The sequence below is a fragment of the Platalea leucorodia genome (assembly GCF_965183815.1).
Source record: "Platalea leucorodia genome assembly, chromosome: 1".
NCBI lineage: Eukaryota > Metazoa > Chordata > Aves > Pelecaniformes > Threskiornithidae > Platalea > Platalea leucorodia.
In genome coordinates this window covers 16,192,665-16,219,852 of record NC_138823.1, presented here as the reverse complement: position 1 = coordinate 16,219,852, position 27,188 = coordinate 16,192,665, and the positions used below count along the sequence as shown (strand labels likewise).

General features: G+C 37.5%; 1 protein-coding gene across 1 annotated transcript in view; it reads right to left on the bottom strand.

Annotated features, from left to right (window-relative positions):
• Positions 1-27,188, bottom strand: part of EIF3H (eukaryotic translation initiation factor 3 subunit H) — an 88,955-nt gene that overhangs the window by 49,102 nt on the left and 12,665 nt on the right. The window contains exon 2 of the mRNA XM_082318704.1: positions 17,746-17,902. Coding sequence (XP_082174830.1) covers positions 17,746-17,902 — 157 coding nt within the window. The remainder of the gene's footprint in view (positions 1-17,745; positions 17,903-27,188) is intronic.

Below are 27,188 nucleotides of genomic sequence, written 5' to 3'. Positions count from 1 at the left end.
TGACTGCTATCGTTTGCTTTATTTGGCCAACACCTTTTTAACATTAAGCGTAGTACCACATTTGAGAACTGATCCAGATAGAAATAGACTCATTGTGTAAGATATTTAGAAGTCTCTTAACTACGTGGGCTAGGTCCAGATAACCACAGGCAGTCACAGATCTATCCCCATTTACATGGCACTTTCCAGTTCACGCATGCACAAACGAGAGCTCGGCTACAGAGCTCACCAGAACAACTGCTCAGGACCCCTGCCCGCTCAGGACCACGCAGCAGCACTAACTGCAAACCAGCCAGAGCCCCCTACAAACCAGCGAGAGCCCCCTACAAACCAGCGAGAGCCCTCGCTAATCACAGAAGCACAACTGGCAGGAGTTACAGGACTCAGGTCCATATAAGTCAGTCCAGCATCTCCTACGGACACGTTTTAAGAGGTTTGCTTAAGCTTTGAAGCGAGTTGAAGGACAGTGGCATAATGATGAGAACTTCTGAAGAAAGGAGATGTGAAATAAGCAAGATGGGTATACATATGCTGCATGCATATGACCTGAAAATACAGACCTGCTGCTATTTTAACTAAGATCATGGTATTTCTTTGAATATAAAAAATGTCAACATTAAAAATAATTAAATATTTAGCTTAATAATTAAACTTTATTTGTTCTGAAAGAGAAAACATGGATTAATGAAATAGTTGCTTGCATATGCTTAATGAACTTTAAATTTTACACTCAAATTCCTAAAAAATGTCAAGGAGAAATTAGATTTTACAGGAAAAAATATATAAGGTGGCTTTTGGGTAATCTGGAAACAAGGAAGAAAAAGAAAAATCAAAAGTAGGGAGGATTTGTCCTGTTTCCCATCCCCACCCCCCCCCGCATCCTCCCCAAATGACACGTTCTCATTTTACCATGTACTGGATCTCAAAGACATTTGGACATTACACTGTGCTTACCGCGTTCACATCAACTACCTTCCTCTGTCAAAAGCAGAAAAACTGCAACATATAGAACTGAGTAAAATGCCAAATAATGTAGACTAAAACATTATTTCTCCTTTATACTATTCTGAGATACTTGAACTACAACATTTGAGATGTTTTCATACAAAGACCAGTTTTCCATTTCATAACTCTAAATATTTTCAGTAAAATCAAACCACCTTCACATCAATCCCTTCACAAATGAAAACTTCTACATACAGGGGGTGGGGGATGTGCGTATGGAAAATACTACCACACAAGTTGATCACATTACAGATGTTGAAATGCATAGATTTTGGTAATTTAAAAGTCTCTTTCGAATTCAGGATAAAGAGGATATCAAAGTCATAGGGACAGAGCTACAAGTCATTTGATAGCTGTTTCCTCCTATTACACATTGTTTGCAGTGAGCGTTTGGCTAACGTACCCTTTGAGATCGCCCCAGACTTCCCCTCAACCTGCCACGGCGTACCACTGCCCTCACGGTGTTTCTCTTCTGACTCACCTAACCCTCCCTCGACAGAAATTAAACCCACTGCTTCTTCTTGCAACCATCTTGGACACAGAAAGGAAAAAAAAAAACCAATTGGTGGTGGCGTTCTTTTGCAGAAACCTTTTTCTGAAAGGAAACTTAATCAAATGTCCCTTCACACTGTCTACTCTGAAGAACTCCAAAACACACAAGAGAAATGAAGAAAACCCCAATTGAGATTAATATTAATACAATTAATATTGTCATCCTTATTATTAAACATTAGCTGTTATCCTGTCATATAGTAAAAAAAAAAAAGGGGGGGGGGGGGAGTGTTATTTCCAGCAGCAGTGCTGAGCACCTGACAAACTCAGCAAGAAAAGTGTTGTTAGAGGCTGAATAATATGCTTAGAGTATCCACAACCAAACCAAACACACAGATGCTATCAAGCAAGTAGTTCTCCTAGCTCTGCCAATCAGCAAAGCCTCAAAAAGTTAGAACCTAGGCATTTTGTATATAGTGATAGGTTTATTTCATCTCTGCAAAACTGCATCATAGGATCATAGAATCATTTAGGTTGGAAAGGACCTTTAAGATCATCAAGTCCGACCATTAACCTAGCACTGCCAAGTCCACCACATCTTAAATACCTCCAGCGATGAAGACTCAACCATTTCCCTGGGCAGCCTGTTCCAATGCTTGACAACCCCTTCGGTGAAGAAATTTTTCCTAATATCCAACCTAAACCTCCCCTGGCGCAACTTGAGGCCATTTCCTCTCGTCCTATCGCTTGTTACTTGGGAGTAGAGACCGACCCCCACCTCGCTACAACCTCCTTTCAGGTAGTTGTAGAGAGCAATATGGTCTCCCTTCAGCCTCCTCTTCTCCAAACTAAACAACCCCAGCTCCCTCAGCCGCTCCCCATAAGACTTGTGCTCTAGACCCTTCACCAGCTTTGTTGCTCTTCTTTGAACACATCAAAATTTTATTAAGAGAAAGAATAAAGACAGATACTTCCCATATTCAAGTTATTAAGATGGATTAGATTTTATTAGTTTATTAGCAAGAATGAGCAGGATCGGAGGACAGACCTCAGTGTTCCTTCTTTCATGTTAAAGTGCCACTCAAATGCATGAAGGGAAAGCAAAGGAAAATCATAAGGAGCATGTCTGCATCGTACAGAGGGCAGCGCTGGGAACCCGAAGCTGGACCAGAACCCGGCTCTTTCACAGCGCAGTGCAGAGCCGTGCACGTGGCGCTGCAGCCGTGCTTACTCGTGACACTAGCTCCATGGCTGCAACGCAGACACGGCTGCAACATGCCAACATATGCACATCCTTAGTAATGCCCACCCTGATCCCTCCACCCGAGATGGCAGCGCACCGCTCCATGTGAGCTCCTCCGGCTGCTCCCAGCAGGCATCAGTGATTACCATTGCTCTCCACGGCACGATGCAGATGCGTCCCACATCTGCTGAAAATCATCTACTGCTCTACTTTCAGATTACAGGTCTTGCTTAACAGGTGCTTTTGTTCCGAGGTTGACAAGTTGAACTAGCATCTCTCCCATACCAATTTCTGATTTGAGTAGTCTTGGTTTTTGCAATTCCTCTTTGTATTGTGTCAGATTAAAATCTAAATCACAGCGATGACAAGGAACACTATAAACAGACAACTGTTTAAATACAGTTGTGATCAAAGCATCAAGTAGCCTAATAAAACCCAGGTGGCTCTAGCTTATCATATACCATACTCATTATTTCAAGTGGCCCATTTAATAGATTTCCAGGTAACAACAAAAGAAGTTTTGTTGCCAGTTCTTTTATTTCTGGCTCTGCTTATGCATCTGGTGCCTTTTGATAAGGTGGTCTAATTAAAAAAATAAAAAAAAGTTAAAAAATTCTTTTTAAGAGTCAGGTTTTTTGCCACAGTTGGCAAAACCACAGAAACCAATGTGGCTTTGTGTTATTCACTATCTACATAAAGCTTAGCTAATTACAAAGGAGATACCAAGTGACTCATGTTTGCCATAGTTTTCTGTGGGCCAATGTGTTTGTTCTGGAAAGTCCAAAAAAATTTAATAGCAACTTTAAGAGACTTAACCTGCAAGTTTCAATTAAAAACACAGTCAATATTTTTAACTACTTTTGAAAGTTTTTACCTTTAAAGGGAGTATAAGCTCTGACAGCAGGCAGACAAAAAAAAAGATAATTTGACATTTATTATTCATTTTAACTTGGTGCTTTATGCATCCAAATACATCAATTAATTTTTCACTTGAAACATCATTATAAGAAAAGTGGCTTGGAAGATTCAGTCAAACGTCACAGAATGGAGCACTGTGAATAACAGAACCCATTTTCAAATGTCATTTTAAAAAGTAAACCCGAGTTCAAATTTCTACATTTGAGGATGGAGGGACTTTTTAGTTTTAATTCTACACCATTGCATCAGAGCAGAATTTTACAAGGAACTCTGTCGTCCCTCACCCTGCCATTCATTATTTCAAGTAGTGTCTTGCTTTCCCCCCCCTCCAAGCACATTTTAATTTCTGACCCACTATTTCAATTCCTTTTCAAACAAAAGGGTGGATAAAAAATTTTGCATGGAAATCAGGTTTAGGAGTCTAACATTTTTAAAGTGCTATGGCATTTAGCCTTCCAAACCCCCATTGCCTTTCAGTTATAACTGAAATCTCAGTTTCCAAATTAGCCAGGTAGAGATGCCAATATTCCACTGAAAGCCATTAAGACCTGGACACCTAAACTCCTGTGCCGTTTCTAAGATGTTTGAGCAAGTATGTGTTTGTACAATGTTTAGGATACCCAGACCCAGCTGACGCCTCCGGGCATGGGCACAGTAAAGCATAAATCACATTGTGCTTCCTAGTTTGAGAGCTACACAGCTTTCAGGATGGGAGCACTAACCTTGTTCCAATTTACATCTAAACACTTCTTACTCCCACTCCTCACTCCATCTCCTCGGCATTCCTCTCGTCTTCAGCACTTGGTGCCTGTTAGAAACCATCACTATATGCCTCCAATTCTAGTTTCTGTAAGTAATCCCAAACCGAACCTCAACTATCTTTTCATCTAGTCTTCCATCAGTAACGCAGCACTCAATGATTTCTGACACTGTACTATTCTAACAAGCACATGACCAAAAGACCAAAAAAACCAAAACCAACCAACCAAAAAAAAAAAAAACTGAAAAGCCCCAAACTTCCAAGGCAACATTTCATTCCTATTTTTTTTTGTTTTGAAATTATTCTTCCTATTCTATCTGTAGGAAAATTGCCATGTTTGGTCTAGTTCCTGAATACATGGTGCTGTGACCTTGTCTTTCTTGTATATGATGAGAGCTATGTAACCAAAGAACAACACATCAAGTCTAGAAAATCATCCTCAGTAGAATTAAAATATTTAAAAAAAAAAAAAAATCCTGCCCTTGTAGCTTTAGCTTCTCCTTGTAGGACTCAGGAATATGTTTTTCAACTAGAAGAACCGCTTGGCTCAGGGCACGAAGACCTTCAGAATTTCCTGAGTAACAAAGACCTCCATTTTTAAGAGTGCTTGTTGTTCCACTGCATGAGAAAGGCTGTCGAGTCTCAGTATGTACCAGGAGTGGCACCCAGTGTCCAAACTGCATCCTTACAACAGCGTCTTCAATTCCCTTCTCAAACGGTCTTCCCTCATTCCTCTCTCCCAGGCTGCAGCCACAGAAAATCAGCAGCTCTATGCTTAAACTGTACATTTCATAAAGTATACTTTAAGCAAAGCAGTTTACATAAAGCTTTTGCCAAACTGTTTTAATCAACAGTGCATAGATGAATCAAATTTTCAACTATTTAATGTGGAGAACAACTATGAAGTCTGATAAAATTACTAAATTAAGCCATACAGCTACAGATTTAAATTCTGAATGAAATCAACATTTGCATAGACCAAGGTCTTTCAACTGTACTCAACAACTGACTTAACAGTCAGAAGCTAGTTTATTCCCGATCATTGGTATTGCTTTAATAGCCCAAACCCATTTTCCTAAACACGCTTTGTTAGAGCAGAACTAAAAATCACTTAAAGAATTAGAAAAAAAACCCCTATTTTCATGTTTTGCAGCTACGCGGGATTTTAAAGATCGTCTATTGTGCTTGGCTAAGACAACTGAGTAAAAATGAGAGTAACAAATCTAGCAAATAAAGTCCTTTTGTTTCCTCCCAAAACTGATCAGAGGGATAAGACTTTGGTTTAAACAAGATTCAACACCTGGAGTAAGCTATAAAGCAAGCTTCCCCCAGCCTGCTGCAAAAGCTACAATTTTTACTTTTTTTTTTTCTTTCACTATCACAAACAGTTCAGAGTTGCACAAACTGGATTAAGATAAAACACTTAATGATTAGAACAATTATCCAAAAGCATTAAACAGCTATTTCTGTATCGGTAGGTAAGAACACAGTATGGAGCAATACAAAATGCTAAAAAACAAACAAACAAACAAAAATCCCACCCCCCCCACCCCCCTCCCCCAAAAAACCAAACGGGGGGGGGGGGGTGGGGGGCGTGGGAAATCTATTTACATCTACATGTGGAAGCCAAATTGCAACTACCCCTTTCAGTAATTTTGCCAGACTCCAGCTGGTCAGTTTTCCTGTTTCACCAATACCAAAACCTAAAACCCACCATAATCTCTCTCCCCTCAAACCACAAAGCCTAGCATTGCCCATCTTACCATCTGCCTCGCTTGTGCTAGTTCGAGGAACATTACGTGCACCTCTTCAGGAGTCAAACGCCTTACAGCTAAGTGAAATTCTGAGTTCATGAGAACGTAGAAGATTAGATCTCAGTTACACTGCAAATATCTCTGAACCAGCTTTTCTTTCTAAACCAAAGGCACAAAACTCGCACTATGTAACAGTTTATGGAGAACTCCAGAATCCTGACGTTCAGTGTCTGTAGTGCCTCCCTAACTTACCCCTCTAATTTCTCTGCTGCGTAAGTGCATGTTATAAAAGCTTCAAGATATATCGCACGGATTAGGTTTTTATATATATAAATATATATATATGTTCATGTATAAGTACAAATATATATTTTAATATATTTATATATTCACACACACATTGAATAGCATGTTCAAATCTTGTTGAATTATTTCCCCATTAAGATTTATTTTCTTTCAACGAGACTTCCACTTGCAAAAACATGCACACATTGCCCAGCGAATATATCTCTGTTAGGTGCCTAATATGGCCAGGGAAACCATTTTGATTATTCTGTGCCCGCTTATGCATTGTCCTACAAAACAATAAGATAGAACAGCAAGAAACTAGCAATTAAGAGAGTCTGAATGCACATCGGGAATCACTAAAATCCACACTAGCCAAGTCAGGAACAATATGACTGATGAATAGGCCATATTATATTAGAATTGTTAGCAAGTGTTAAAAAATTATCCTTAGCAGATGTCCCTTATGACCTAAATATATCACACAAAGAACATGCCTGTCTTGTTTTCTAAAGAAGTTTTAAGAAATCTTTCCATTTCTATTATTGACTAAAACTCCACAATGTTGCATGTTGGCTATAAATATGTGCATCGAGGATTTATCACACTAAACCTACAAAAAAGTATGAGTTTTTACTGAAGAGTAAACAATCTATTTTAATGTGTATTTTTCTACTGCAAGAATTTATGCTGAACTGAAGCATGTAATCCAATAAAAGAAATCAAACTGTGTATTCAGCAAACAGTGAAACAAAAGACAAGCTGCATACTACAGCAACTTCTTGACCAACATACCACAAACCAAAATATAGTAAATGTCTTGAAGTTAGATGGGTGACAACAACCTTATCAGCAATAAATACATTTTGTAGATACGGTCGATAAGGAATTATATAAATTTAAGCTACGATTACATGTGTATGCACTATTACATGTGCAGCTATGCACACTCAGCTCATTTTCAGTAGAGCTTTAAAGAAGTTTTTTATTCCCTTAAATTTTGCTGTTATTAAGATTCTATACAGTGGTTCACCACCCTACAGCAAAATGCAATATTTGCTCGTTTGAGCTTTTTCAGTTTACCAATATATTTTTGACTGCATCACTGGATTTAACAACATATATTAATTATAAATAAGTAATGTTAAAATATAGATCTAACCTTAAACTACTAAGGATTTTTCTCTTTTCTACCAAAGACTAGTATTTCTCTAGAAAAATCTTTTAAGTTTAGTAATCTTTGTGAATCAATTTCTTATCCCTTCAACTCCACTGCTGCAGTAGGTTTCCTGTTAGCAAAATGGATTTTAAGTCTGTTCCTCAAGTATTCAATTCAATATTCAGTACTGAACCTTGGGCCAGAAACGTGTCTCTGTCTTTCTATCAATAAAATGAACATAAACGCTATAAACAAAAAAGGTGCGACTTGGGTTTAACGTGTTTTATACCTCGAGTATCTATAATTTTGCTCTAGAAGAGAATAATGCTACATAATTTTTCCAGATTATGCAGTTGAGAAATCCATAAAACATTATGGAGCAAGAAACAACAAGCAAAAATATTTTTCTTAATTTACTACCACTTCCTATTTCAATCAGTTTCTATTATTTTTTACCCAGATGTACTGATTTGAATTGTTGTTCAACAAAACTATAGGCATTTCCTTCATTTTGGCTCTCAGAATAAAATATTAGCACGTGGGATTTGTTCATTTTGCCATGCTTTTCTTCAGCCCCCTCAAGTTTACTGCAGTATTCTTCAGGGAAGGAAATGGCTAAATACTTGCATTAGCAAAAAAGGAAAGGAGGGGGAATGGAAAGAGGCAATAAGAAGGTGTTAAAAGAACATTCTCTTCCTCTTGGTCCAGTCATACCTGCAGAAGTGTTACCAAAAGAACAAACGAGCATAGAGTCAAAATATCTGGCCAAAGCTACAGGGGAACGCTGGGACCCCAAGCAATCGGTCTCTTAAGAAAGGACATGATACAGACCAAAACAAAACATGCAGAAAGCACAGAGAGCGCGATCCAGGCAGTCCAATGGAAGTGTCCACTCCTGTAGCACGTTGTCTAAGACTGAAGAGTCATAATCAAGGATGAAGAACTAGAAAGGTTTTACCAGAATTGCCAACACCGTCTTTACACCGTCTGGGTTTCCTTCTGGATGAAGCTTTACTTCCTCCCAAGACAGAGGTAGCCTAATGCTACTACTTTTCTAACTTTTAGGCACCCAAGAAGGCACCTACCTCAGTTGAGTAAGACGAATACAGGATCTACCAGGATGTCAATTATATGTTCTAGCAATTCCCTGAAAAAACTGTTTCCGTAAAAGACAAATGGTTATATCCAGGTTTTTTTCCTGAATTGCAGTACAGCAAAATTCAAATGCTCAGTACGTGATAGAGTACATTGGGGGAAAAAAAAGCCAGCAAGTTTCACCTCTGCCATATGTTCACAGCAATATCATTTCATAAACTAATCTGTGTAGAACAGCTAAAAGAATTACTTGGGAGTCTCTGCTTTTAATAGGAACTAGCACATTAGATATTGTTTACCATAATATTTCCACAAGTTAATGATAAAATATAAACACGAGGTTGTTTGCATTTGTGTGATTTAAAATGTGGAGGAATATAAAGTATTTTCATATTTCAGAGTTCTTGCATATTCCCAAAACTGAACAAATAATACATTAAATGAATTTGTAAAAATCAATTAACCTTTAGATTCTTTGTAACTCGTCAAAAATTATTTTAAAAACTTTTGAGTACTCAGGGTGAATAACCTGTACATTTTCTCTCCCCTAATAAACAGTAAGCATAAGGCTTAATGTTTTTAAATCACTAGCACAAACTACAATATAGGCATAAAATTCAAAGATTGATACCTGAAATCAAAGAACAGATCTTAAACATCTTAATATACTTTTATTATTTAATTGGTATTCTCTTCTGTGCACTTTAATGTCTTTAGTCAGAGTTGAGCTGATTATACTAGCAAGAAAAATCAAATTCAGAATAGCTAATTCGTAATATTTTACCTAAATTGCAGAAAATAAAAAAAGGAAATTGGACTTTTATGTTGCTGATTATATAAAAATTAATGAGTTTCTACAAGTGTTACAAAACCATATGAAATAGCCATATAGCAAACTAAATGATCACATATCATGATTGTAAGTAAAGAATACATTTAAGATAGAACACAAACTATGAAGTAAAAATCTCCTGGCTTCAAGTTCAAAACTTGCATATAGTGAAATGGTTGAATGCAAAAATGAGCTGGATACAGTCTTCCAGCTCGTTCTAATGCTGCTAAAAGACAGTTACATACAGCAAGCTACCTACCGCTTAAAACAGATGCTTCTTTAACTTCATTTTTAAGATTACTAAATGATTATTCTTAAGCACAATTTTCAGAAATGTTCAGCATGAAAGTTTATTAGAGATGTTAATATCCATTGCAATTGTGGATTATAAAAAAAAAAAAAAATCAAACAAACTATGACCGAATTTTTCAGAATTTAGGCAACCACAAGGTTTTTATGTTTAAAATTACTCAAGGAAAAGTGCCATGAAATAAGTTTTCTTTAAAAAAAAAAAGATAAAAGGTAGTACAGCATTTCTGTGTTTAAAAGTAAATTACACTAACTTCTTTTGCAGCAAAATCTTAATGAAACTGGATTTAAATAAGACTTTAATATGCCCGGTGCTTTAAAGAGCAAAATTATTTCTCTTTTTTGATTCAAAATTAGACGTTGAACAAAAGCATTTGCCTACCACTTTAAAGCATTGCCTCTACAGTAAAAATCAACTTGAAAATCCAGAAATGCAATAAACAAAGCATTTCAGGCATTTCACGCAATGCTATCGGAAAAAGAATAGTTTATATGCAGTTTTTAAGTCTAGCAGTATAAACCTGCTCAAATAAGCTGAGAAGATCCATCACAAGGGTTCTTAGTTACACGTGGTAGAATTGGGAAGTGAAGAGAACCTGGAAACAAGCAAGCTCCTGTTCTGCTTTTAGGATACACAGACACACACAAAGGTCTCTGAATCAAAGCCTACCAATCTACATCCATACCAATCCTCAGAACACGTAGCACATTTAGGCTGACTGAAGAAACGAAAAAGAAACATCGAGTCGGTAGAGCTGTATTTAACTCAATGCCCTTTGTAACGTATTTTCGGAATTCATTTGTCTAAAAGATGGTAGGAACCTCGTCAGGGGACGCCCGCCTCCACCCCGCTCCCGCCTGGAAGCCGCCGGCTCGGCGAGGGGCCGCGGCCGGGCGCCGTGCGCTGGGCTCGGGCGCCCTCTAACGGCGCCGCGCCGCCCCAACGCGCGTCACCGCCGGGAGCGGGGCAGGCACGCGCGCGCGCCAGGTAAGGTGACTGAAAGCACTTGTTCTTAGGGCTTTATGCTACAAAAACATACTTTGCGGTACGCTGCTGTATCTCATACAGACAAGTCCACGTATCCGCACACTTTAGACTATGCCGTGGAAAGTAGCCTTTTATCTGAATTTCTTCTTCTGTGCCCGATAAAGACAAAAACCTCCAGTAGAGGTAAGTCTGCACAGTATGAAAACTTACGCAAAACATTTAACATGCTGCATGTCTGCTACTCCACCGAACCATTACAATTAGTCGAACAGTGTCAATATTAGTTTCCTTTTAGGAAACAAATCAAGAACTCACAGCAGTGACAGGTAAAGTACAAAATAACGCAGGTGTGATTAGCAGCTTTATTAAAGAACCTTGATTATGTCGTACAGCTTATTACATGACAATCAAACACACCTAATAACCAATCTCTCTGTCAACTGGTGTGTTCCAATATCAGTTCTGGCAACCCACAAAAAACCCCAAAACACAGAAGACTAGACAAGACTGTTTTGCGTGTTCAACAAGTGACTATCCACCCTCTGGAATAATCATCTGAATTCCTTATATAAATTAATCCTTACCAAGTCTATGGACTATTTCATGATTTCTTTACACCCAAATGATAAAGAAAAAAAAAAAAACAAACTTACAGTTCTATATTCTTTTTACATAGAGCACAAAGTGAAACTTCATAAACGCATACACAAACCTGATGGGCTTTTGCCAGCACTTAGTAATTGAAAAGTCAACATTTACATAGTATAGCTTTCTTCCTAAATTGCTATAGGAACTTACGAAAAACACGGTTGAGGAATTCAGATAAATGGACTACAACTGGAGCCAGAACAAAGGCTGTGATTTAGGAGCTTTTGGGTCATCTGTTCTTGTCCTTAGTGAAATAAAACTTAAATTTCATATAACTGGCTTTCTGCATTTCATAAACATTCAATTTTCTTACAGTAAAAGACAATACACTTGGCCTTCTCTATGTTTGCCAACTGTTATACCTAAAGAGAATAAACCTAAACAAAAAAAACAGAAAAAATTGTCAGCTAAAATTGCATCTGCCTACTCAGAACACAGTTACAGCATGCTCAAGTTCTGTCCTGCCACAATACAAGAGAAATAAAAGATACGCCTACAATGATAAACCTCTGAATTATAATACTAGCAGATTTTAAATGGGAATAACTGGAAGTTGTTTTCACAAGAAAAATGACAAAATTTACCCTTGACAGAAATCTTTACAGAAAGATGAATCGACACAGCAAGGGGGCTGTGATTTAATGGCATCACGACTTCTACAGCAATACTAGCAAAAGAAATCAACCTTCACATAGTCCATTTGGTCCCTATAGGTATACACATGCTCTCTGCGAGATTCTGGTTTGACCATACAGGGGTTTCAAGCACCTTAGGGGTTCATACTGCCTCTCCAATTGTACTCACAAGGCTGTTTGAGAAGCTACACTGTTAAGTTAATAAAAGAAAAAAATACTATTCTAGAGGACAATAGCCTTTTTTATTAAGATGCTTTTTAAAAAGCCAGAACAGTCCACCAAACACCACCGCACCTATGTACTGAGACACAGCATGCTGGAAAGCGTAAGAACTCATGTGATTTTGGTTTTTAAGCCCCTGTAACGTCCAACCGGTGTAGCAGACCACAAGCTTCACTTCAAGAAATGCAACCTCATGAACAAGTCCTCCAGTAAAACAGGAAGGGCCTCAACACAGCCGAGACTCACTTCATTCTCACTGCAGTAGGCAACAGTTCAAAAGCACGCATTCAGTTCGTTGCTTTATCTTAAACTAACTTTTCTAAGCATGTTCCTTTTAGCTACCTGAAGCCTCTGCTTCTGCAAGGATCGCATATCGCATATCGTGATATCGTCGATATCACATATCGGTCACTGTACTGGCAACACCGGAGGTAAGGCTCAGCAGGCTGAACTGCTCCTACCCCTGGCCAATTAAAACCCTGAAAAAGTACTATATAGGAGCTATGCCATGTTTCTCCATGTGCCGCTACATTCATTTGAGGCAAAATAGAAGCCACGAACAAAGAAAATGGTGGAAATGTTGCACTACATTATTTCTAGTTGTTACTGACTGATGATACAACTATCTAACAACCTACAGCACAGAAGCATACAGGTATTAGAATCTTTAATCATCTAGATACTTCTAACCTGAAAATTGAAAAACAAAATTAACCTTCTCAGGTAAGAAAGTAAAAATCATGTTGGGGACGGGGGGGGGGAGGAGAAGGCAGCATCACCTTTTCATCTGAAGCCTTTCAGAGGGAATCTAATGAAAACTCTGCATAGTTATAAAAGAAGAAAAAGTTACAACCTTCTAGAACTGATTTTGATGTATAATTATATAACTGTCTTGAAGTTTCTATTGGCATAATTACCACAGCACTTAATTTATTATCTCAGCTTTGTAAGTAAGATACTAAAATATATCAGGTTGAAATAAAATCTGTTTCAAAATAACTTATCAAAATAATGTCTCACAAGATCTATAATGAATTACAAGATGTATACTACGTTTTTAACTGTTCCTTTCCATTAAAGGAATATGAATTTCCTTTAAACAGGGAGAAGAGCTACTTAATGAATACACTGAAGATAAAAACAATTAAGTGCAAAGGATTGAACTTAACATGTCGCTTACAGACACAATTTATAGTCAAGAATAACACATTTATTTCTTAGGAAGAAAATACACCTCATGCATTACACCTTTTTAGTAAACCTTAACTGAAAGAAAGCAAAACTATGCTCAGACAAAAGCTCAGAAGTGCCCTAAAGTAAAAGTAATTCCTAGAAAACTATCCTCACAAATACAAGCTAGGGTACTGCATCATTGCACAGAAGTGCCTAAGACAAAAATCCTTATAGCAGAAATCTGATTTTCCCTAAACAAGAGTTGAATCCATCGGGTGGAGGATGGGGCTGGAGGGGTGGAGCACACGGGAACAGGGTTTGTACGTGTAGATAACTGAAAGTATCTTCTTGAATTTTAAGATCTGTGTTTTGAGAAATAAATTCAATACCTATGAGGATTTAAGTGCCCTAGTAACAAGGAAACACAGTTATCTGAAAAGTAAAGGCCTGCCCAAAAGTCCAGAGTGCAGCCCCAAAATATCAAACATTTGTGTTGAAGCATCTTTTGCTGAAGACTCAACAACATACCCCTGTTCTGCAGTTTTCCTCCATTAGCTCACACATCATCAACTAAACTTCACCTACAGATTTCTAACACAGAGCTGAGTTAACCCTCCCGCCCCCTCCAAAAATCTTGTGCTACAGCAGGCCAACCTAGGTGTTTAAGACTTCCCTGACAGGAAAATCTTACCAAAAAAAAAAAAAAAATTACACTTCGTAAAAAGAATCGTAGGAAGACGACACTGTAGGAGAAACTTTCCAAGATGAAAAACACCTGTGGATTCATAAATGGTAGACAATCCTCCCAGATTTATAATAAGAATTACTTGAAGCTAAAAAAACCTCTCATGTTTTCTGTAGTTTCTAGAAATAGCCCAATTCAAACTACACTAAGAAATGTTCTTGCACTAAAAGAACAAGTTCGGGTATTTTTTTTAAAATGAAAAATTTCATTTTTGAAGGAATTCTGTTGCAGCAAATACTCAAAGCTTAATAATGTCAGGCATTGGCAGCAAGAGACAAAATGGCACCATATCAAAAACATATCTGAAGAAATAGTGTTGCTAACAAGTTAGAAATACGTCTTTATCAAATTGATTCTTAAAATGTCATGCACACCTATTTCAAGTTCAAATTAAGGATATTTTCTTAGCACCCTCAAAAATGTGTTTTATATTAGATTTGCTCAATTTAAAAAAAAGAAAAACATTAGGTTAAATGTCTCTTGCCAATTATCCAACAGTTTGTTTGCTCAACTATCACCCTCCTGTACGTAAGCTTAATTCTCTTAACAACAATCACCTTGAGACCACAAGGCAAATGAGTATTTTTCAGGTGACCTGTTCCTTGAGCTCCTGCAAAATGATACAGGAGAAATGATTTTTTGGGTTTATTTATGCAATTCTCAGCATAGCAGACTAGGAGTTTGCCAACAGATAACATGGTTGCTCCCCATCTCCTCCCCTCAGGAGAAGGGCAGCTGGGGTAGTGTGGCCCTTCAGCCAGTGCAACAGTCCCTGAATTAACACAAGATCAAGTATGACCAAAGTCCACTAAGAAATGCTTTCTGCCACCCCCCCACACACACACCCTAAGCAAGAAGAAAAGACAATACAATGTTATCTGACCAAAGTATTAAGTATCATTCTTGGTGATGGAGGAACTGAAGTCCCAAGACCCTTAATTCTTTCCTTCCTTATCTCTGGGCCTGAATTTGTGCAAATATATAAAGCCGGTTATAATACTGATGTAACATACAAGTCTTAGGGGGAGGGAGGTGCCTTGTTTGGTTTTTAGCATCCTGAATTTTAAGGTTCTGGCATATAGCAAGATATTTCTCTGCTGGAGTATCTGTATCTAGCTAGAAGAAAAAAGAATCTTTTGAAACTCTGGCAGGATGCTTGCATTGGGAAACATAGCTCCAGGGAAAACAAACAAGGAGTATTTACAAAACATTATTGTTTTTCACATTGGCAAGACAGAAGACAACTCTACATAGAGCCTAAAAAGGTACCTAATGCTCAGCTGGCAACCTCAAGAGCCATTTTGTTTGGGTTTTCATCTTCACTAGCCTCTACCACATAGGTCAAAGGGCTGAACAGGCCCTAAGTAAACGGTATGCAGAATGAACATGAACACTCTGTGTTTCCTGAATGGTTCAGTCTATTTAACTGTATTTCACCGCGAAGAATACAGAGAGAACCTCTCTGTCACCCACACGGCAGAGGCTAGGGAAGATGAAAACCAACACAAAATGGCTCTTGAGGTTGGCTTATAGGGTTCAACTACCTGACAGGAGGTTGTAGCGAGGTGGGTGTCAGTCTCTTCTCCCAAGTAACAAGCAAAAGGACAAGAGGAAATGGCCTCAAGTTGCACCAGGGGAGGTTTAGATTGGATATTAGGAAACATTTCTTCACCGAAAGGGTTGTCAAGCATTGGAACAGGCTGCCCAGGGAAGTGGTTGAGTCCCCATCCCTGGAGGTATTTAAAAGAGGTGTAGATGCGGTGCTTAGGGACATGGTTTAGTGGTGGACTTGGCAGTGATAGGTTAACGGTTGGACTTGATGATCTTAAAGGTCTTTTCCCACCTAAATGATTCTATGATTCAGCACAGGCAAGCTCCCCTGACCTGGCTGCAAATTCCTTTTCAGGATGCATCAGCATCACTGTGATAGGTTCACTTTCCACTCTGGCTAGCGTTTCCTCTTCTTTCTGTGCCTGCAGCATGGGAACAGAAGGTTGACAAGCGAAGACATCCAGGTGAGAGAACCTCCACGAGCATTGTCTTTTGCACCTTACTTAATGCCAGGATTATTGCCTACTTGCTAAAAAGGCAAAAAGAAAGACTGGTGACAAGAGTCACTTTCTTGGAATAAAGTTTCTCCCAAACAGAAACAGTTGAACCTTGCATACAAGATCACAGGCTTACAGCTTCAGCACGGTAGTCATCATATGGTGAGATGAATCTATCTCAGAAACTAAGAAATTTATTTCACTCCTTGTCTGCCTATCAACTACATGGAAACAATTCAGCCATTTTCTACAGGAATAACTGAGGCATGAGCTCCAATTAAAAATTTAAATTACCCCAGTCCTTTGAAGAGCTCCAGAAGAGAAGGAATCTTTAAAACATCTTTTAGGGTTTAATAAAATATAGTTCTGACTCAAGTACCATATTAATGTAGGACAATTAAGATTCCCCTGTGTTTTACCTTTTTTTTTTTTTTTTCATGTAGCAAATTGTATAATCCCACAACAGAAGCAATAAACAGCTAAGGAACCTTACCAAGTTGCAAAGAATTCTTAAAGTGATTTCTGTTTTAAAGGCAGAGTCTAAGATTCTTTTATAATAAGATAAAATATTAATTTAATAATAACTAACCTCATTATAAGCAAAAAAAAGCAGTTTATACTTTAAGTAATCTTGCTCATACTGAATTACAAAATTAGATAAATGAAGCTTCCAACTGCAACTACTTTGACTATATTGCCTCTTTAGTTACTCTTGAAGTTAAACCGTCTCTCTTTAAGCCCTAACAAAGAAGCATTTCTACTAGTATCATTAAACACACACACACACGTATATAACCAAGATTAGAATTCTAAGCCTTTCAAGTTTACTTTATAGATTTTATACCATTCTGTGTCAAGCCAATTATACTGGCTTACAGTGGCAATAACAAAACATTACTAGGATCAGCAAGGAAAAACCAAGACAGACAGAAACCACCAATGCTACTTCTAGCTCACTTGGAGAAGCAAAAATATCACCCAGATTTCAAGTTAACCGGTGCCTCTTAAACTTACAAAGCCCTGCTCTTCAGGCTTTCAATGAGTACTTAACACATACAAATACATCTACAGAGAGGCAATCTGTATGCCTGACTATCTGCATATGTACATGTACAGATACATACACAATACACACACAGCCATCTTCATAAAAAGCTTTGAAGTCTATATGAATTACAGACTGGAAGCTTATGTAACTTCCTGTGTGGACAGTCTTACTCTAAAATAAGTGTGTCCATATAATACAGTATTTATCCCTATAACTTTCCTTACATAGACAAGATTTCAGTTGGATATGCAGGATGGCCTTGTGAGTGACCCATTGATACCTCAAATCAAATAAAAACACTCTCTGATCACATACAAGCTTCTGGTCTTTTGCACATCTGGATTTTTTTTTTTTTACCTCAAGTTTTGCAAAACTGTAACCATTACCTTCATCGAAGTCTGCATCATCTTCTGTATGCTGAGGGAAAGGGAAGCAATTCGTAATTTCAAGTCTGTCATCCACCACAAGACCCAGCAGCACTCCCTGGACCACTTCATTCCCCTGTCCTTCTTCTTGGTAATGTTTAATGATCTTTAACACAACCTAGAACACAAAGACAAGAAAATCATATTATGCCATTGTTTTTTTTGTCCTCAAACTATATATTTGGAATTTTTTAATTGTTGAAGTGTTGCATAAATTAGAGCTCCAAACTGAGTGAGCTACTGGCTTAAACACCAGCAATTTTAATCCAGGTTGAAGAACTGGGAGGCCGTCCTAATATTGCAGGAGAATAAAAAAGACCATTAAATGAACAGTCAAAATGCAGTTCTAAACCAATTTTCTAAAATACCCTTCTAAAATGAAATATTTATCTTTTTTACTTTACCTTGTTGCTGTAACTGTTAAAAGCTATCTTGTAGGGGCAATAAGCTCCCTCCTGAGGGAAACATTGCACAAGAAACTATCAAAACACCTTAAAAGTAACTATGCAGAAACTGGTAGGAAATTCTTATAAAGGCACAAAATGCATCAAATTTCAGTTGCATTAACCTTCAAAATTATATCTCATTGCAATTTTACTTCAGATGATAATTTATATTTTATAAACTATGTGTCATAGGATATTTAAGAATAATGAATGATAAAACAAAGAAAAAAAGGAGCACAAATTACTCATCATATTTTTAATAATATAATTTTCACTTCCTTCCCTAAATCTGAACTCCACAATGAAGAATTCTCATGAGATGATACTGTAAATTGGAACAGTGTGAACAAAACCACTCAAAAATAGTCAATCATTTGCCAGAAACACTTTACAGCTAAGTAAAATTTTATGCTTAACAACAAGAACCAGAACAAGATAAGAAACTAACCACAATCACAGACTTGAAAGAACTTATACTTTGTCCAGCACAAGTGGGTTTTATTTCACTAAATCCTAATCCATCCAAGCAAAATACACCAGAAAATGTCTGATGACTATGTTGTCTTTAAAGCAATACTACTTTAAGGTCTGTCGGCAAACAGACCAGTGCAATGAATTACAGCTCAATCACCCTAAGAACAGATTTTGTACAAATACTGGTATTTAGTGAACACTCTGCAGGGGGAAAAAAGCAAAAAGTTAAGCTCATATTTAGCCATAAGGAACATACATTAGCCCCTAGCTTTCTCCTTGGCTGTTTAGCAGAACTTTATGTCACAATTTTAAGAACATCCTCAATGAATTCAAGTGCCACAATATGGGTTAAATGGAAGAAAAAGGTGACTAGAAAATAAATTCTTTACAAACACATTGCCTTCTTGGGCTAAAATGGGAAAACAAGAGCTTCATATACAGCCTGCTTGTGAGGTGGAAGGAGAATGGAAAATAAATACCTTTTTCCAACTAAGTTGGATATAAGTATCTAACAGGACTACCTCTGATTCTTTCTTTATTCACAATACCACTCACTTCTGCTTTCTCTTGCATCCAGATACGCTCGCACTGAAGCCTCCCAGTCACAGGTAGGTAACACTTTCACCCCAACACACATTCACATCTGTCTCTCAAGTCCTTTGAAGCCATACCTTTTTATCCAATTTGTTAGAAGAGGTCTACAGAGCAGAGAGACAAAGAGATACTTTGGCTATATAAATCTCATTTCATGGGAAAACAGTAAGGAAATTAACATCAGCGGGCAGTGAAGTAGAATTTAACAATGCTGAAAGAAGGACAGCAAACACCAGTTTGAGATCACCTAGACGTAGAAGATGGATGCCTTCTACCACAGAGCCAGCATGTAAATAATATTCAACTTGCATTTAGCGTGAAGTTAAGGTTTATCATATATTTGCTGTAAGTTCTACCTTCTACAGTCAAGGAATCCATAACTAACTGGACAGATTACAGCATGCTCTCTGCCTACAGCATAACTCTTCTCAACACCTTTACAGTCTTATAACCTTCACCTTTTCCAGTATTTTTCTACTCATTTGCTCTTGAGTTTTCTACGCACACTGGCTGTCCCTGTTACTGTGAATCCTGTTTGCCTGTTGAGTCCGTTCCAGGAGCATTTGTGATATGATGCCAATTTTATCACAGCATTTCTGATGATAATTGCTCCCAGAAAGCAGCAGCAAATTAAAAGAGCATGGGCTGTCATAGAGTATCACTGATTTTTCAGGGAGATAAAACTAGGAGTTCAAAACTCTTAAATGGTTACCAAACACCCCAGTACACAATGAAGTTATTACAAAAGTCTGCAGTTTTCAATCTCCAGCCTGAAGACCACAGCAGATATTATCCAGGGAGATACAGACCCCAATTTAGGTCTACCTGCAAGCTTGTTTTCTAACTGAGTCTGAGAAAGGTGGCAGAGAAGGTCATGAACTCACTACTCTAAATTTCACACCCATTAGCAAGCTCCAGAAGTTCAGGTTTATGACTGCACTGGAAAGCTCATTAGCTACCGAAATAATATATAAAAAGATAAATGAACAAGTCTGAGAAATGCATCCAATGACACATGATTCTTGTTTTCATTTTGTTCTTTGTTCTGGAGAGTTTTATTTAGCACATAAGACAGAAGTCTTTAGTATAGCAGGCTCTTAAACTTGGATTGAAAAACCTGCCATCAAAATACTACCATATGACCAAGAGGGAAACATGCACTGGAACTTGTGTTTCAGTACTATAAACAGACCTTCAAGTGTAAAGTAGAACTATTTCTCTAGTGATAACAAGACCAGTTTCAAACATTAAAAATGTCATTTCCATTTGTTTGCTAGTCTAGATACAGCAGAAAGAGCTGATCACTATACAAACGACAATGCGATGACATTTCCTGATTTGACTGTGCAAACCAATACTTCATATTGAGTAAACCACACACACCAAAAAAAAAAAAAATTAACTCTAACTTGTATCTAGACATTTCCCAGAAAAGATGTTATGTTTATGAAGCATCAGAACAGAATCAGAATAGTTTTATTGGCCTGAAAATAAATGTAAGAAGCATTAATATAAATAATGCAAGTAACACAACACACTGAGAAATACAAATCAATTTTTCCAAATGACACAGAAGAAAATATCCCAAAGAAATCTAAATGAACACCAGTATAACCCATCTTTCATCCAATGCTGATTCACTTTCCAAGCACTATCTACAATTCCCATCTTCCTATTCATCTACTAAGAGATATTGCCTCTTTGTACAACCTATCATTGTTTTTAAGTACCCTTAGACCCTTCACTGCTACACCACTGTTTCGTGAAATTAACAGTAACCAAACCACATGTCAACTGTTATTTAAATAATGCAGCTGGTCAACCAGGAAAGGCTGTGTACTCAAGTAGAAAATGTATCAAGTAATTTGACTTACTGTTAAAAAAAAAGTCAGATTTCTAAATTCTGATACCTCTGAACACACAAGTCAATAATGATATGCAGCTTGATTTAGTAAATACAATTAGTATGTAAGAAATATTCGGGTACACAAAGACTCTTTAGAAAAGGATAGACAAATAACCCCTAAATAAAACTCAAGAGTCCCCCAGCCTTGTAAATTTAGTGTTCAAAATATCAAAGCAATTTAATCACTTGGAGTAGCCACTTGTCAAGATTTTAATGGCCATTAATCCTCAATTAACAAAAAAAAAAGCGTGCAGTTCAGCAGTGCTTCTAATCTTCAAATCTTCAAAGCACTGCTCAAACATTAAGAATGAAGTCATACTACAGAAAAGAACCATTCTGAAACTATTAAAAACTTCAAAGATACATATTTTAGCTGTAGGAGTATAATGCCAAATTTTAACTTTCACTACATCCCAACATCACAGTTGTTAATTTCAGAAGTTTGTATCTCATTACAGAAACACCTATAACATGAGCTGAAGTACTGTAAGCCTTTGGGGGATCCTGGGAAGATTCTGTTGTAAGGACATGAATATGCCAAGATGCATATTTCTGTATTTCTCTAAAGAGAGACAACAGCAAATCAAAGCACTGAACATTCATTTATGATTGCGTTCCAGAGAGCTGAAAGTCACCACATTGAAACCACATTTCCAGTACCTGTGCTGTGTCTTACAGACACGGATATCAAAATAAGAGAGAGCTTCTGTTAGCCCACTGGATACATCATGTAACAAGCTGATTCATTCTTAAATCAAGTATTTACATCTTTTTGAATGGTTAACATTTTTTCCCACCCAAGAAATTTGTGCTTTGTCGGCACAACCACTAGCACCAATTGCCAGCATCTGGGGAGAGGATGAGAAGAGAGTGTAAATAACGCTGTTATGTAGCTGTTTTCAAACCAACCATAACTGACATGGGCATCAAATGTGGAAGGTGCCACAACGCCCACATCCGTTCAATATTTAAGACTAGTGAAACTGTGATCAATATTTAACTTGGCAAAAGAGTCTTGAAAGCCATTACTGCTAATCATGTCTGATATATTATGAATACATCCGTATCACATATGGAACCTTCTCCATATGAATTCTTAAAACTCAAACCATGAACTTTTACATTTAAGCATTACAGTATGAGCAATTTTACTTAAAATCCTAGCACAGACAAAGTTCAAGAGAGAATCATTGATGTATTTGTGTAAATGGATAGATCTCAACTATCATGACTAACAGCTCACGTAATTGAGTTTGAATTGTGCTAAAATCAGAGATGCCTAAAATTAAGACATCTACATGACACACATAAAATGCATATATGGCACCTCTGGAAAAAGAGAGTTAGTTCACCTGTTTAATAATATCCAAATGAAGACATACCAAATTTTACACTAATTTAGTGGCCCTGCCTGCTTCCCCAGCACACACTACACCAAAAGCAATCTACAGCCTGCGTTGTACTAAAATTTAACCAGTTAGCTACACAGAAAGTAAAGTTAATTAAACAGTTCTGAAATCCTCAGGTAAGCACGGAATGGCTTTTTTTTTTTTAAACAAAGACTTGAAAAAAAATAAGAGAAAACTAGAGCAAGACATAGTGAAACATAGGCAATGTTAACATTTTTTAATAGTTCCAGATGAGGTTTTTCACACACTACAGATAAGTGCTTATCCTACACTTAAAAAAGGCAAGTTCTGGAAGCTGACCAAGCAAAAACTTGCCTTGAGCGGATTTGTCTCCTGGTTATAGCACCACTTGATAAGATGGTAACAAAGTCTTTCAACTTCCCTGCCAGGAGAAGAGGAACGCTGAAGTAAATGAAAGATACCACTGCAACGGTTAAGAATAAGAAAACATATGTCTAATACACATAACACTCTCCTCTGGATGATTAAGAAGACAGACACACATAAAAAATTCCAACTTGATCAGCGCAGTCCACAGAAACATGTTCTAGAAAGCACTGTCTGACAGATACTGCGTGAAAAGCGCAAAATCGAGAGGTTAATAGCCTAATCTTTTAGGTGTTGGATATGAAGCTTCATGGCACAAGACTGCCACTACATAAAGTTGTGCCGTGAGGTGAACTGAAGATTAGAGGTGAAACTGAATTTTCCACATTATACTAATTTTGAGAAATATGACAATCTCTACGAAAAAAGCAAACCCTGAATTCACCAAAATGCCTATTCTAGATCCTCTGCAGAGATTTTTGAATTTTTCTAGATTCTCTTATTCAACAGTGCTGATTTTTTGACCATTCCTCACATGATCAGTGTCTAAACATTTATTCTTTTCTTCCTCATGCTTCACTTTGAAATAAAAGCTCTTACAACTGTTAGACCAATTTTATCTCAAGAGAAGTGAAAAAAAATATGTTGTTTTCCATTAAGACCTTCAACATCTTAAAGTAATTGTTTTGACAGATATCTTCAATCCTAACTATGATTGGTGGCCAAGAAAAAAAGGCATTTTAATTCCCTGACAAGTAATCAGAAAGATACTTAATCTGAACATATTGTACAAAATCTAAGGCCAAAAGGACAAAACTGAGTAGACCTGAAAACCAAGGTAATGTTAAAAAAAAAATGTTGTTTCTGAACAGCAAGTTCAGAAATAACGAGTCTTAGCTCTCACCGCTCTGTTCAGCAAGTATAATAGCTATCCTTTGGACAGAAGGCCTCAAACGCCCCCCAATGTTTTACCTTTGTCTTGACTGGCTAGAGCGCTAACACCAACATTTACAAAACTTTTGAAAATACAGTTCTTGGAATAGTAGGCTTACATTTTATGTCACTCAACAGCTAATAAACACCAGATGTTAAAATCTTATTTCTGAACTTGACAGAAATTTGGGGCTTAAAAACAATAATTATATAGGAGGCATAACAGAATGATGCGTGCCATTTCATACCATCTCAATCAGGTACAAATATCAAAATCCCTCTTTGACGTGAGAGTGGAAGTTTCCTGGAGCTGAGCCTGAATTCAACTATTATGAACACTGCATATTGATCTGAGGTGGTCTTCAAGCAGGGAATACTACATGTATTTTCACACAAACTATAAATCATAGGATTCTGTTGGTTTTGTCTCATGTAGGTCCTCAGTACCAAATCATTTCGGAAATCCACGTTAAATTGAACGGAAAATATTCCATCTTGAACCGTAGGGCTTTGGGGGTGGGGAATGTTACATGCTCCTGTACTATTTGAATACTTTTGACTATTAGGAAGCATTTGAAAAGCATCCAAAGCTTTTTGTTCCCTGGGTGACTTATTACATCAGTTGGTACCGTATCACCTGCGTAGTTTGTAAACCTCAAGATTTCAGATGATTTAACTACAAAACGGAACATCAGTAACCTTCAAAAAGGAGTGCAGCTCCACAATATGTACATTAGGCTGAAGGAAACTACCCAAATCACAACAGAGTATTGATTTAACATCAGTATTTTCTGTCACTTCTACTTGGTTTAGGAACCATATCACCCTGCAATTACAGGAATCTTGATGGTTTTCCATACTACCTCCTGCCTCATAAAGTGCTTATAGCCATCTAACTCAACACTTTCCTGTGTTGTTTTTTGTTTTTTGGGGTTTTTTTGTTGTTTTTTTTTCCCTTTCTTCCAACAGGACAAAGAAGGTGATAACATCCATACATAGCATTAAGCTAGGCAGAATATACCTTGCCACTTTATCTCAGTAAGCAGCTGACTCAAAGCTCAACTCAAAGTCAGCGACAGGCCAAGCAGCATTTTATCACTCCTTCCTGAATATTAACTGCTTATGCGCACTCTTTGGGGCATGGCTGGAAAAGCTGTACCTTGCTTACCCTGAAGCTCAGTCTAGAAAAAGCAGATATTCGGTTCATTTTTCATTTTCTGTAACTCCTACACAGATTATGTGTATCTCAGCGATACATTCAATGCAACCTGAATGCAAAGCTTAAACCACCACCATTCAGATGGGTAATGCCCCATATAAAATACTTCATAGGTATCCATTCTTTCAGTTGTTTTGTTATTTTTCCTTTTAAGAGCAACTACTTCCAAACTGCTGCGATTCAAGAGCTCTAGAATTTCCCTTCAAGCAAGAGAGAAACCCACTCTAACAAGAAGAGGGCTTTCCTCTACGGCCATACAGGCTGCCTGCACCTTCCAACAGCCTCAGCCTTCCAGCGAAGGTGGTTGCTCACACAGTGCAAGGCCAGGCTCGCTATGGACACCGCCAAGTGATTGACACAGACATTGCATTTACTGGAAGCACACCCAGCTGCTGTACACATGGGTTAGCTTCTCACTCATTCTATTACTGGAACACTTCAAAAGCTGTAGGGATTTAAAAAAAAAAAAAAAAATAAAGCTTATTAAAAAAAGCTACTTCAAATTATAAAAACCACTGATTTTATATAAAACCAGACATAGAACATGAAACAAACCATTAGTTAATACCTAGAACTAAACTGGTAAATATCTTACTTAATATATAAAATGAAAAAGATTTTGCTACTGACATAAATAGGTAGGTGGAATTCAGCCTGAAGAACTGAAATAGTACAGACGCTAAGCCCGTTTCTGTACATATACAACACGAGAAGGGGAGATTACTGGGTTTTGGTTAAAGGTCTGTTGGTTTTTCATAGGCTGTAGTTTTCCTCGACTCTGTCGGGAACTTACAATAATCAGCTGATGTCTTGTAGGTACCATGAAACATCTGTTTAAGGCATTTATTTACTCATGTCCAAGTGAGCTGCTTGTTCTTGCAAAGGGAAGAAGTTAAACGCAAACTGCAGTGCACCAAAGGAAAAAGTCATTAAACAGTGGAGAAAAGCAAAGTTTATTAAAACATAGAAACACAGAAAAATATCTAATGTCAAACAAGGTGTGTTTTACCAAACAGACCAATCTCTTCCTGATTTTTGTCCTGCTACATTTTCATTTCTTTTTTTTAAACTGCACAACAGTTCAGGTTAACAACCATCTCCATGGTTGTTCACAAGCCATTAGTACACTTTAAATACTGCCTCAACGTAAGTAAAAATGCACCATTACATTTGCGTATTTAAACTCTCCGTTGCCCTGTTCACACACTGCTATAATGTATTTCTCCGCAATACAAAGTTTCATAACACATTTCACAGTACATGGATTCATACTTATTCCCATGGAAACCATCAGGGCCACAGGCACTGCAGAATCACTTCCCTGTAGAAACATTTCTGTAAGGCAGCCCCAGGATTTCAATCGCGCGAGCAGCAGGGCATTAGATGTTATTAGCACACTGTTAGGAAGCAGCGATAGGGCTGCAATAAGATTAATGTCCAAAATTCTGCTAGTTACAAGTGGGACAGAGCATTTCCCCAGGACTACTTAGTGTATTATTTCTCTTATTTCATAAATCTCACCGAACTCAAATCTTTTGAAAACATTCAGTACTTTAGGCAATTTTTGTAAATTGCCACCACAATTTATATTTATTATTTTTAATGAATTCAATACCTAACCATCATTTCAAGAACGAAAGTTGATGAATATACTCCTTTAGAGCACAACATATGGAAATTATATAGAAGCAGAAAAGGCAGGCACAGTTTCAACATTTTCCACTCGATATACCAGAGCCTTATGCTTATACTTCAACACACAGTCCATACCTATGTTCTGTGTATTAGTGAATCACCATCGTTCAAATATTCAGTGCTCATTGAGCTAGTAGTGTATTTGCAAGTAAAAGGTTCTCTCTTCAGCATCAACTTGTAGCAGCTTCCTATAAAAAGATTTAAAGATGACAGCCAAAAGCAGCGGTAGCAAATTTTATTTAACAGCCTATTTTTTTAATCAGATTGTGCCAAACTGTTACCATTTTGAAGGTGAAGAAAAACTGCAAGACAGTTATCCTTATCTATTTGACCTGCAAAAATTAGTAAAACAGGGCAGAGCTAGATGGGGAGGAGGCAGTGGGGGCTGATCTGAGACTACT